We start from the raw sequence: 12,500 nt of genomic DNA, 5'->3' as shown, positions 1-12,500 counted from the left end.
ATGTCAGGCTGCTGGGAGAGGTGGAGGCGATGTTGGCTTTCTCTAGTCTAGAGTCTAGAGAAACATATGATTTAATGCAAGCCGATAGGCACGTTGTGCAACACGTTAGCCAAATATTTACCCTTACTGAACTGCAAGAGCCATTTCCTCATCTTAAACACGTCGTTTATTCAGCACTATTTTCAAAATATGCGATTAATGTTCATTACGAACTTGTAGGTGTTTGTATGATTTATATTTCACATATGTTTTATGTATGTTTTAGGAAACTGTAATATAAAAACCTTGTCAATAAAATATCTACTATCTATCTATCCATCTATCTGTTTGTCTGTCCACTTGTATGTTTTTTAATCTATCATTCTTTATTCATCTATCTGTGCGTGTGTGTGTGTGTGTGTGTGTGAGAGAGAGAGAGAGAGAGAGAGAGAGAGAGAGAGAGAGAGAGAGAGAGAGAGAGAGAGAGAGAGAGAGAGAGAGAGAGAGAGAGAGAGAGAGAGAGAGAGAGAGAGAGAGAGAGGAGGGGGGCTCTTGCTATGTAATCTGGTTTTACATCGGGTGGGTATTGATAAACGTCCCAGTTGTTCAGTTCTTAATTTTGTTACAAAAAAAAGTAATTGTAGTTTAAAAAAAAAAAAAAAAAAAGTAAGGTCAGGTTTTTCGGCATTTATGTTCTGTGAATTTGGAGATGCACATCTTCGCCGCGCCTTTCTTTCGTGGACTCTACTCTCTCTGAAACCTAGTAATGCCGATTGTCGCGACATCTCAAAGAGGATACCATCACCCTTCACAACCTGCAACAAAGATCCGGGCGAGTGCTATCACCAGTTCTGACGCACGTCCACTCCAACTTACAATTAAACCGATCCTTTTTCACTGCTCACTGAATGTTACAAGTACGTGGACACGTAACTGCAAAAGTATGAAGAGTGTAAGACTCAATGGTTGAGTAACGTGAACAGACATCATATAGTGTTTCGGAACAAATAATTTTTTCTCTAAATTCTCGCAATCTTAAAAACGTTTCAATTTTCTTGTGATTTTCTATTCGGTTAGTATCATTTATCATAATTATCTTGTTTTGTTTTATGTTTTCATGGGTATATTTGCTATTATATGCGGCTGAAAAATCATAGAACATTCTGATGTGTTGATGTACCTGCTATGATGGCATCTGAACTGTTTTTTTCTTCCATTTCAAGTATTCGCATCCTCATATAGAATCTTGATAATTAGAACAATAACCTCTAAAGCTAGCATTCCATGACACAAAATTTAGAGCTATAGGAAACCGATTAATCTAATTAATCGTGTGATTCAGGGGTTTCTAAAGGATTTAATGGCTCTTTTTTTTTTTTTTCTGACGCAGTGATAACGGCTGTACGCATAATTGTGGATTCCACTACAGCCCATGGTTACGTAATGCATTGACGAAAGATCAACACGTCTGGTGCGGATTATTCCTTCCTTAACTTGCCTGATGACACCTGTATCCCTTCAGGTATATAAGGGGCAGGCCGGACTGACCAACGCAGAGTCTTCGACTGCCTCAGAGCAACAGGACAAAGGATGGCACAGAAGTTTAGCCTCAGCGGGGTGCTTCCGGCACTCTGCCTCCTCCTGCTGGCTGTCTACGCCCAAGGTATTACCGTGCCCTTATCCTTTCCAGTGTATTCTCTGCAGTCCCTTGGTCAAATTTATCATATGACGCCATGCAGGACAAAGAACTTCAAGTACTTACATTTGACCTACTTATGAAAGGTGTTGTTTACGGGACCTGTGTGTGTGTGATAAAAACAAGTAATCGATATATTAATCAATTATTTCTCGATGTCCCTTTCTGGCAAACAGTGTCATTTGGCTTGCCTTACAAGTGTGGTAGTGCATCTGTCATGAAGTACTGATGGATAACTTCAAAAATCGGTGTGAAGGATGTATGGTATGAACGAGGCACTCTTCCTCACGTACAGGTCTACAGGTGTGCCCAAGTCTCTCCTGCCCGACTCCAGCCGGCTTTTTTGCCCACCCAACGAACTGCGACAGTTACGTGAAGTGTTCGCATGGAGTCGTTACCATCAAGCAGTGCCCGGAAGGCCTTGACTTCAACCCGGAATTGAGGCGCTGCGACTATCCCCGACTCGCGCAGGTGAGTGGAGTATCTGTGACGTACCCAACATGTCGTAGTGCGTCTCCAGTACCGTTGTTGTGAAGATCATCAGTCAGTCGTGGTAGTTCAGATGTGAGTTAGCTCTCTTTCCTGTAAGATAGGGCATGTGAGGTTGCCGGACATGGAGTGTGTGTGTGTGTGTGTGTGTGTATGTGTGTGTGTGTGTGTGTGTGTGTTTGTCCTGCGTACGTTGGCATTACCAGCGATTCATTTATCCTCAATAATTTAACATTTCAGTGCAACATCACAGCGCGGCTGGTGGAGTCTGGGTGTTCCCTCAAAACCAGTGACCCAAAAACACGCCTCAAGCTCGACTTGTTCGACTCCTCGGAGTCCTCAGACTCCTCAGACTCCTCAGAGTCCTCAGAGTCCTCAGGGTCCTCGGAGTCGTCAGTGGAGTGTGACTGTGACTGTTGCCTCAAACCCCACGACGTGTGCACCAAATACTACGAGTGTGTTCAGGTATTGTGCCGGTCTTCTGCTCTTTACTTGCTTCTGTACCGTTCAGCATTAACTCATCATCAATCATCATTAAGGCTCAGTAATTATAATCACCCACACAACCAGTTTTTCAATACAGTTGTATAACAGACCTGTTGCATTGCCGGAGTGAAACAGTCATCCACGTAAATAAGAACATCCACGGTGAAAGAAATCTTGCGAAGATGAAATAAAGAAAAAACAGAAATGTCCATACCTGCTTTACTTGTTCCTTGCTGGTAATTACTGAAGATTTAATCTCTCACCCACTTCTGCCTTCAGAGCGGCGAAGCTGTTGTGAGGGAGTGTTCAGATGGGCTGGTATTCAATCCTCACATTGAGAACTGCGACTTCCCGAGCAACTACCAGTGTCCTACGACCCCGCCCGTGTGTGAGTGTGACTGTCGCTACCCCGTGGAGGGTGAATGCAACGCTTTCTACGATTGTAAGTCAACATTCATTCTCCTTGTGCCTTCTGAGAGAGAGAGAGAGAGAGAGAGAGAGAGAGAGAGAGAGAGAGAGAGAGAGAGAGAGAGAGAGAGAATTACTACCACTGAAATACAAAACATGACAAGCAAGTTACATTCACTACCATTTCTTAAGCTGCGCCATTTCGACAGGCAAGGACGGAGAGCCAGAGAAGAAATACTGCCCTGACGGTCTCTTCTTCAACCCTGAAACCAATGTCTGCGGCCTGCACTGCCATCAAACCACGCCGCGCCCTCCAACAACCACCACCACCACCACCACCACTCCTGAACCCACCACCACCACCACCACCACCACCACTCCTGAACCTACCACCACCACCACTACTACTACCACACCTGAGCCAACCACCACGACTACCACCACTACCACACCTGAGCCAACCACCACGACTACCACCACTACCACACCTGAACCAACCACTACGACTACCACCACTACCACACCTGAGCCAACCACCACGACTACCACCACTACCACACCTGAGCCAACCACCACGACTACCACCACTACCACACCTGAACCAACCACCACGACTACCACCACTACCACACCTGAGCCAACCACCACGACTACCACTACTACGACACCTGAGCCAACCACCACGACTACCACCACTACCACACCTGAGCCAACCACCACGACTACCACCACTACCACACCTGAACCAACCACCACGACTACCACCACTACCACACCTGAACCAACCACCACGACTACCACCACTACCACACCTGAACCAACCACCACGACTACTACCACCACACCTCCACCTCCTCCTCCTACCACTACTACTACCACCACAACCACACCTAAACCCATCACTACCACTACGGTGTCACCATTCCCATGCGTGGATTGCTCCGGAGGCCAGCAGTACTTCCCTCATCCCACAGACTGCAGGAAGTTTATCCAGTGCGCCCCTTACGGGCCACAGGAAATGCCATGTGCCGAGGGCACCATTTGGAACCAGTGGCTCCTCACCTGTGACCACGAAGACATTACACCTTGTGTCACCGGCAGCTACGTGGGTCCCGATGGCAACTGTGTTCATCCCGTCATCACCACACCTAAAACCACCACTACCACCACCACCACCATCACCACCAAGGCCCCAGTCACAACACCTGATGGCTCTGTGTGTGACGTTGCTTGCCCCGCTGCGCAAGGACTCTTCCCACACCCTCAGAAGTGTGGTAAATGGGTTCACTGTGACCATAACATCCCTTACGTGAAGGACTGCCCCGCTGGTCTACACTTCAACCCACGACTGAAGGTACGTTATAGTCTTCCAGCACATATTGATAAGGGTTGCCAAAGCCATATTACATTTCACTTGGATTCAGGTTTCCCCTCAGTAGTACTTTTGGGGGACTGGAATGCCGCAGGCCTCAGTGATACCGTACTTGTGTGTAACCAGACCATCTTTTCCACTACAAGGTGTGCGACTGGCCACAGTCAGCGGGCTGCACCTCTGGACCAGACCACATCTGTGAGATTCCCACACCCGTCCCAACCACACCAGCCCCCAATGCCACAGAGCCCACCGCCAGCCCTATGTGTGACTGCGCGTGCTGCCACAAACCTGCAGACGACTGCACCGCCTACTACTACTGTGATGTATGTATTTGTTTGCACAACAACATCCTTTTGGTTTCTGTGATAGGTTATCCTTCAAAAAGTTCTTTTCCTTAGAGCAGACTTGCAATAAGAGGGTGTGCCTGTCTGACAGATTTCTTTTCTTCCTCAGGAGGACCAGTCACTGAGCTACCACAAGTGTTCGGAGGGACTCGTGTTCCACCCTGACTTCGACACGTGTGTGTATGCTGACATGTACCCGCAATGTATCGTCACCGAGCCACCACCAGTCTGTCTATGCGACTGCTACTATCCCTCTGAAGTCTGCTCCTCCTATTATCACTGTAAGAATTCTTCCAAGTGTCCATCTTTCATTGCTTACTTTTCTTTTTTTTTATAAACTAAAGAAAAAAAACGTGGATAAGTACGTTCATATTATAAAGAACAGTATCTTGTTTTGCACATGTACAAAGTGGATCTCTCTCCTGTTGTATTAAATACCACAGTTCTCTCACAATGAATGACCCTTTATGCATGCAGCCTCATACAGTGAAAATGTATGTCCTTTCCAGGCGATGAAGGAGTCCCAGTCAAGCTGGACTGTCCCGAGGGCTTGTACTGGAACCAAGACAAGAAGTCGTGCGATCTGCCCCAGTTCGTGAACTGCACCATGCCCATCCGGCGTCGTCCCCACCACTAGCCAAAGGTGAGAGGCTTTCCAAGGAGCAGACACTACACCTTTTTCAACATGGAAATACTGAACTAATTAGTAGCATATCTTTCAGTCCAGTCTTGTGTGACATGAATCGTGATTTTATTGTGCAGTCAGATGAAATTCCGTCTGATTCGTTTAAGAGAAAACCAGTTCAGAACAAAAGCAAACCGTTCTTCATTTGTTATTTGCCGCAAAATTTAAAATGTAAATACTAGACCATATCCACGTATCGGCAATAAACCGTCAACAACGTGGATGTTTCACAAACAAACATTCGCCCTTTAAATTTAACTGTGAATAGCAAAGGAAGGATGAAGAGATGAAATGCTAAGGCTCACTACATATTCAACAGATTCTAACGAACCGAATTCAGGAGCACCAGTAAGACCTACATGACATGAAATGACTCCCTTCATGCAGTAATTTTCACAATTGGTTTCATTGCCATCCAGTGCAGTTTCCGCATACTGGACGTCGCCAGGAAAGCCTGAGGATCCAGGACATTCACTCTCCATGCACCTCTTCTCTCTCCACCTAGCCGTCTGACGTTGTTAAGAAAAGTGATCTTGTAGTTCTTCACTATGATGACATTATGACGAGTTTTCACTGAATATAAGGAGAATATGTATGAACAGGAGTTTATAAGGTTATTTGTATTTTTCATTGTTCAGTTATACTGATATATCATAAAGAATTGTTTCTGAATTGCAAGTTGTCAATTCTTCTTCATAATTTTATTAAATATTATTAAATAAATTTCAGCAATTTATTTATCATGATTTACCTTCTGGTAATATATATATATATATATATATATATATATATATATATATATATATATATATATATATATATATATATATATATATATATACACACACACACACACACACACACTCGCGCGCACGCGCACCTTATGTTATATACTGTATAAGCAATTTCATGGTAGCAGTTTTAAGAAGTCTTCCTTTACGTAACCAGATTTGACTAAAAAAAAAAATGTCTCTATCGGTTCCTTAATCACTGTTTAATATTTTTGTGTTCATTGATGAATCATTTAATTATATATGGCTTTCTCAGGTCTTATCACCTTATCACTGGTTCTGTAGGGAGCTGCAAAGTATAATAGAGTAAAACAGTATCAACGAAAAGTGAAGTCATGGACAGTAAAAAAATGCAGAGGCAAAAAGTAAATGAAGCTTTCTGTGTTAGAGTGATCAAATTCTTAAAAGTCAGAACATTAGTCGGTCGCGATTACTATGATATTGTGTATGAGTTTGCTTCTCGCTGCCTGGCCACGAGACATCTCAACTTCATTTTGAACGTGCTGGTGCTCTAAATAGTTTCGTGACTAGGCAGCGTACATCTCACAGCTTACTGTACAGCAATGTATGCAGCAAAGACACGATCTACTCAATCCTCACCTTGATTTATCTTTTATTATGATGATCATTTTATGAAATATTCACAAGGAACACTTCCCTATCTAATTACATAATAAGTAATATCATTTGCTCAGTTCATGAGATTTCAAATACTTGCACGTTATTGATATTTGTAAACAAATTGTACATTTGTTGTGATGAGCTTTTTTTTCATATATTGTGGAACGGCATAGATATAAGTAGAAAATTAAACATGTAATTAAACACATAAATACGTAATTAAGAAGGTCAGTCTAATTGCCGATCCATAAAATTTATTAAGAGGAAAAATTTTAGCTTCAGGAGTGTTTCGATAAACGATCTGAAGGATTCACGCATTATTAACTCGATTTAAACTTTTTTTTATGTGTGTGTTTAATTCAGCGTTTTCTTACGTGCTCCTTTATAAGAATTTGCTACGCTCTAGATAACGAGTATAGCCTAAAGCCTCTAAGCATCTCCAAGATTTGTTCTTTAACCAGTTTGAAGCAAAGGAGTTTTCGTCGGTCCTCAGGCAAAGAATGGGATGGAGTGCAAGGGATTCATCACGAAACTCACTAGGTAGGAGGCAGCAGCTTGGTACAACTTTGTGGTAGCGTTCCGGCTTTCCTGGATAATCACAATATTGAAAATTTTATATGTATGTATGTATGTATGTATGTATGTATGTATGTATGTATGCATGTGGAACTTCTCGAGATTTTGGTGAAGACTTACAGTAAAGTGAGCTGCAATGAATTTCTCAAAATCCAAATCCTTGACGTTCACCATGATAAATTTAGGAATATAGGAGCATACTTGGAAGAACAAGAAAGGCGTTTCCACCGAAATATGTCAGACTGAACGCTGCTGAGAACTTATAGATAACGAAAAATTATACTCAGTGCTGAATCATAATAGTGATTCACTGTACAACCATAAATTTTAAAATCTACTTTTTCTTTTGTCGTTTTTTTCTCTAAATTGTATTTTTTTTTATGTAGTTATTACTACTATGTATATAAGAATACGCAAATTACTTTTTTTTGTTTTTATTGGAATAGATAAATTAAAAATACGAACTTATCCTTCCTGTGTACTTAATGTCCTGTGAAACAATCCGTGACTGACATGTTAGTAGATAGTGAGATGTAGAGGGTTTGTCTCTTCAGGCAGCAAGGCGCCAAGTTTGACACTTGAGAGACGGCCTCTGGATTATCTTGCGCTCTCTCTCTCTCTCTCTCTCTCTCTCTCTCTCTCTCTCTCTCTCTCTCTCTCTCTCTCTCTCTCTCTCTCTCTCTCTCTCTCTCTCTTTTTAAACAAATATTTACAGAAAGGCTTAAAATTCCACGTTGAGTATGGAATTATTTAAGAAGCCTATGATAGTATTATTTACAGGAATAACACTATACATATTTAACATAAAGATGATAATGCTAATACAATAATACAATAAAATAATAAAAATTTAAATTTAAAGCACCAGTGGGGACAGGTGCGTGCTACGCCAGCTGTGGGCTGCCAGCTTCACCTGGTGCGTGGACATGTCCTGCACTTGGGGCGTGGCCGCCGTGAACATGTTCCACAGCCGCGAAGTCCTGGCTGTGTAGGTACGCTGGTGTTGGCTAGAGCGAGATCGAGGCACCTTCACTAGCTCGTCGCTACTGGCCGCAGCTCTGGTGCACCTCTGCACTGTGTGTGGCAGCAACCTCAGGGGATCAAGGTGAGGGACCCTCTGCACCTGAGTTTTGTGGCACACCACTAGCGCCGACACGTCCCGGCGATGCTCCAGTGACGTTACTGGTGGTGGGTGCTGTTGGTCCTCATCGGTGGCCACCAGACGCAGGGCTCGCCGCTGCACAGCATCCAGTCTCTGCATGTGGGTGGCGGCACTCGACATCTAGGACAGGGCTCCGTACTCCATACATGGGCGTATCTGTGCCCTGTATAGCGTGAGGATACCCCGTGGGTCGAGGGTGTTCGCCATCCTGCGCAGGGCAGAGACTCGGAGAGAGGTTTGGCGGGCGACGACACCGATGTGGTGATCGAAGCGTAGGCCGCGGTCCACAGACACGCCCAGGATCTTGATATAATCCTGAAGTGGCAGGCTCTTGCCTCCAAAACGCAGCTGTCCTGAGACTGCGTGTGAGGCACCTGGGGACCGCGAGATGACCATCGCCTGCGTCTTCTCAGGAGCGAAGTTAACCTGCCACATCTTTCCCCACTGCTCCACCAGTCCGAGCTGCCTGTTCAGCTCAGTGACGGCACGCTGACTGTCGAGGCGGCAGTAGGAGCGGGAGAGTGTGCAGTCGTCGGCGTATGCTGCCACAGATGACAGCTGCCGGAGGAGGTCGTCGATGTATATGTTCCATAGGACTGGGCCCAAGACGGAGACTTGTGGAACTGAGGCCCGGACAGGTGAAGGCCTTGATGACTGCCCGTTGACTACTACCTGAAGGGTCCTACCCTGGAGGTAATCTTCGAGCAGCATTAGCAGGTCACCTTGGACACCCTTGGCGCGAAGCTTTTCAATGAGCCCCGCGTGCCAGACCCTGTCAAAAGCCCCAGCAATGTCCAGGGCCACCACAAGGGTGTCCAGGCCTTCTTCCAGGGCGTCTTGCCAGTCCTTGGAGATGATGAGGAGGAGGTCTGCGGTGGATCTGCCAGGCCTGAAGCCAAACTGCCTGTCTGAGAGGAGGTGGTTCTCGCTCAGGTGTTGGTAGATGGCAGCAGCCACTATTTTCTCCAGCAACTTGCCCATCACTGAGAGCAGGGAGATGGGTCTGCAGTTGTTGGGCTCAGACCTTGATTTTTTCTTATGGACCGGTACCACACGCGCTTCCTTCCATACTGAGGGCCACTTCTTCTCCCTTAGGCAAGATGTGAAGACGGTGGTGAGAGGAGCTGACAGCTCTCTAGCGCAGTGCTTGAGGAGCCGTGGGCTGACGTCATCCGGGCCTGTGGCTTTACCCACATCCACCGCACCGAGTAGCCGCTCAACCTGCTCTGCCGTCACCAAGACAGTGGTGACAGTGCAGTCAGTTTCCGGGGCCAGCTGTGGTACAGGTCGTGCCGAGTCGTCAACCTTCATCTTGTTGGCGAAAAGCTCGGCGAGGAGTGTGGCCTTGTCTGCACTGCTCTCTCTCTCTCTCTCTCTCTCTCTCTCTCTCTCTCTCTCTCTCTCTCTCTCTCTCTCTCTCTCTCTCTCTCTCTCTCTCTCTCTCTCTCTCTCTCTCTCTCTCTCCATGGAAGGTTATACTCCATTTCACTTTATCAGAACTGATAGAGAGGATGGAGAGATTACTATCTACACCAAAAATTTGATAAATGTACAAGTTCTAAATCAATTATCTTTTATAAATAGGAATATTGAAATAAGTACAACAAAACTAATCCTAGGAAGCACCAATTATATTACCTCAGTAATTTACAGGCCCAATAGTAAATATATATCTGTTAATGAATTCACAGACATTATTAATAATTTACTAGTTGCTGAAACTTTTAAAAATAACAAAACAATTCTCATTGGGGACTTTAACATTAATTTACTTGAACATTCCACTCATCTTCCTACCTTATTCCTCAACACAATGTAAACTTTAAATTACTTTTCTCATATATCTCGACCAACAAGATTTCCTGACAGCCCTGCCCTTGGTAAACCATCATTACTAGAACATATCTGGACTAATTTCACACCTCCATCATTATCAGGTATTTTACATTATTGTATGACTGATCATCTCCCTATATTTATAAATATTATACAACAGTCTGTGCCAAATACCAAACATAAGATTGTCTTTAGAGACCAGCACAAATAACCAAAGTTTATTTACCAGTGAACTACAAAGGATAAATTGGGATGAAATACTTAATCTAGGAGACACAAATGATAATTTTAACCTTTTCTTTAATATTGTTTATAAACTCTATAACAAATGCTTTCCAGTAAAAACTAAATATATAACAGAAAAAAGACACCAAAACGCATGGCTAACTACCGGAATGCTTAATTCTATTAAATATAAATATAAGCTTTTTAAGATGTATAAACTTGGTCAAATCTCACACATGATATTCAAACAATATAGGAACAATCTAACTCAAGTTATACGTGCTGCTAAATCCAACTATTATCGTCAAATATTTAGTAATTTCAGAAGCAACACAAAAAAAAAAATCTGGCAAACAATCAATGAAATAAAAGGCAATACACAAAATAGAAACACAATTAAGACATTGCAGTATAATGATTTCATATTCAGTTGCCCATCTGACATCTCTGAAGCGTTTAGTAATTGCTTCTCTAATATTGCCCCAGAACTAGACAGTAATCTCCCACAATCTAATAAAAACCCAATTCATTATATAAGAGGCAATCACCCACACTCCATGGTATTTCCTATCATTACACCGTGTGAAGTCAATGCAGTAATTAAGTCATTAAACAATAAAAATTCTGGTATACAGGACATAACTGCTCCTATTATTAAAAGAAACTCTTGTATATTCTCAGTCCCTCTGTCCATACTATTCAATCAATCTATTGCAAATGGAACTTTTCCAGGTATTTTAAAAACTGCCAAAATCACTCCCATACACAAATCTGGACCTGCCAATGATCCTAAAAACTACCGACCAATTTCTTAACTTACATCATTTTCAAAGGTATTCGAAACCCTTATGAAAAAACATTTAATAACATTTAATTTAATGGAAAGCAAAAACATTCTAAATCCCTCCCAATATGGTTTTAGGCAAAATAAAAACACTTTTACAGCACTAAATAAATTTTCTAATGATGTGTTTTATGCCATAGATAACAAACTATCAGTTCTATCAATCTTCATTGACTTCGCTAAAGCATTTGACACTGTAAACCATAAAATTCTTTTGAACAAAATGCACCAATATGGAATTTGTGGACAAATTATTTTATGGCTCAAAGATTACTTAGCAAACAGAAAACAATATGTTATTTTTGATAATGAAAAATCTTCCACAGCAACAGCTACACTTGGTGTTCCGCAAGGTAGTGTCTTGGGTCCCTTATTGTTTCTAATATACATTGATGACATTTCAAATATTTTTTTTCTGAATCTAGAACAATATTATTTGCAGATGACATGACAATGTACTTGTCAGGCCCAAACCCAGATCAACTCATACATAATGCTAATGATGAACTAAAAACGCTTTATGTATGGTGTTTAAGCAACAGACTCACTATCAATACAACAAAAACTTACTTCATGCTATTTACAGTAAAACAAACTGTAAATCTTCCCCAATTATGTATAAATGACAAAACAATTTTAAGAACTGATAAAATAAAATTTCTTGGTGTTACTTATGATGATTCATTAACTTTTAGGCATCACATAAATAAACTCACTTTAAAAGTATCAAGACACGTCGCTCTACTTTATCAAGCAAAAGAATACATGCCACAAGAAGTACTTAACACCATTTATTATGCCTACATATATCTACTATTAACTTATTGCAATCCAATATGGTGCACAACTTATCCAACTTATTTTAATTCCTCTTAAATTACAACTCAAGAAAATAGTAAGAATAATAACCAATAGTAATTTCTTAGAAAATACAAATCCTCTCTTTAAAGAAACAAAAATATTAAAACTAGATAACATTACTA

At 42.3% G+C, this 12,500-nt stretch overlaps 1 protein-coding gene across 1 annotated transcript in view; it reads left to right on the top strand.

Annotated features, from left to right (window-relative positions):
• LOC135101047 (mucin-2-like) overlaps positions 1–6,195 on the top strand; it is a 46,747-nt gene extending 40,552 nt beyond the window's left edge. The window contains exons 13-21 of the mRNA XM_064004621.1: positions 1,511–1,642; positions 1,971–2,146; positions 2,405–2,629; positions 2,930–3,092; positions 3,268–4,412; positions 4,577–4,756; positions 4,887–5,058; positions 5,287–5,420; positions 5,782–6,195. Coding sequence (XP_063860691.1) covers positions 1,511–1,642; positions 1,971–2,146; positions 2,405–2,629; positions 2,930–3,092; positions 3,268–4,412; positions 4,577–4,756; positions 4,887–5,058; positions 5,287–5,414 — 2,321 coding nt within the window. The 3' untranslated portion in view covers positions 5,415–5,420; positions 5,782–6,195. The remainder of the gene's footprint in view (positions 1–1,510; positions 1,643–1,970; positions 2,147–2,404; positions 2,630–2,929; positions 3,093–3,267; positions 4,413–4,576; positions 4,757–4,886; positions 5,059–5,286; positions 5,421–5,781) is intronic.
• Positions 6,196–12,500: the final 6,305 nt, after the last annotated feature.

The sequence above is a fragment of the Scylla paramamosain genome, chromosome 6 (assembly GCF_035594125.1).
Source record: "Scylla paramamosain isolate STU-SP2022 chromosome 6, ASM3559412v1, whole genome shotgun sequence".
NCBI classification, from domain to species: domain Eukaryota; kingdom Metazoa; phylum Arthropoda; class Malacostraca; order Decapoda; family Portunidae; genus Scylla; species Scylla paramamosain.
The sequence above is the reverse complement of the archived record's forward strand: the minus strand, read 5'-3'. Positions and strand labels throughout refer to the sequence as shown.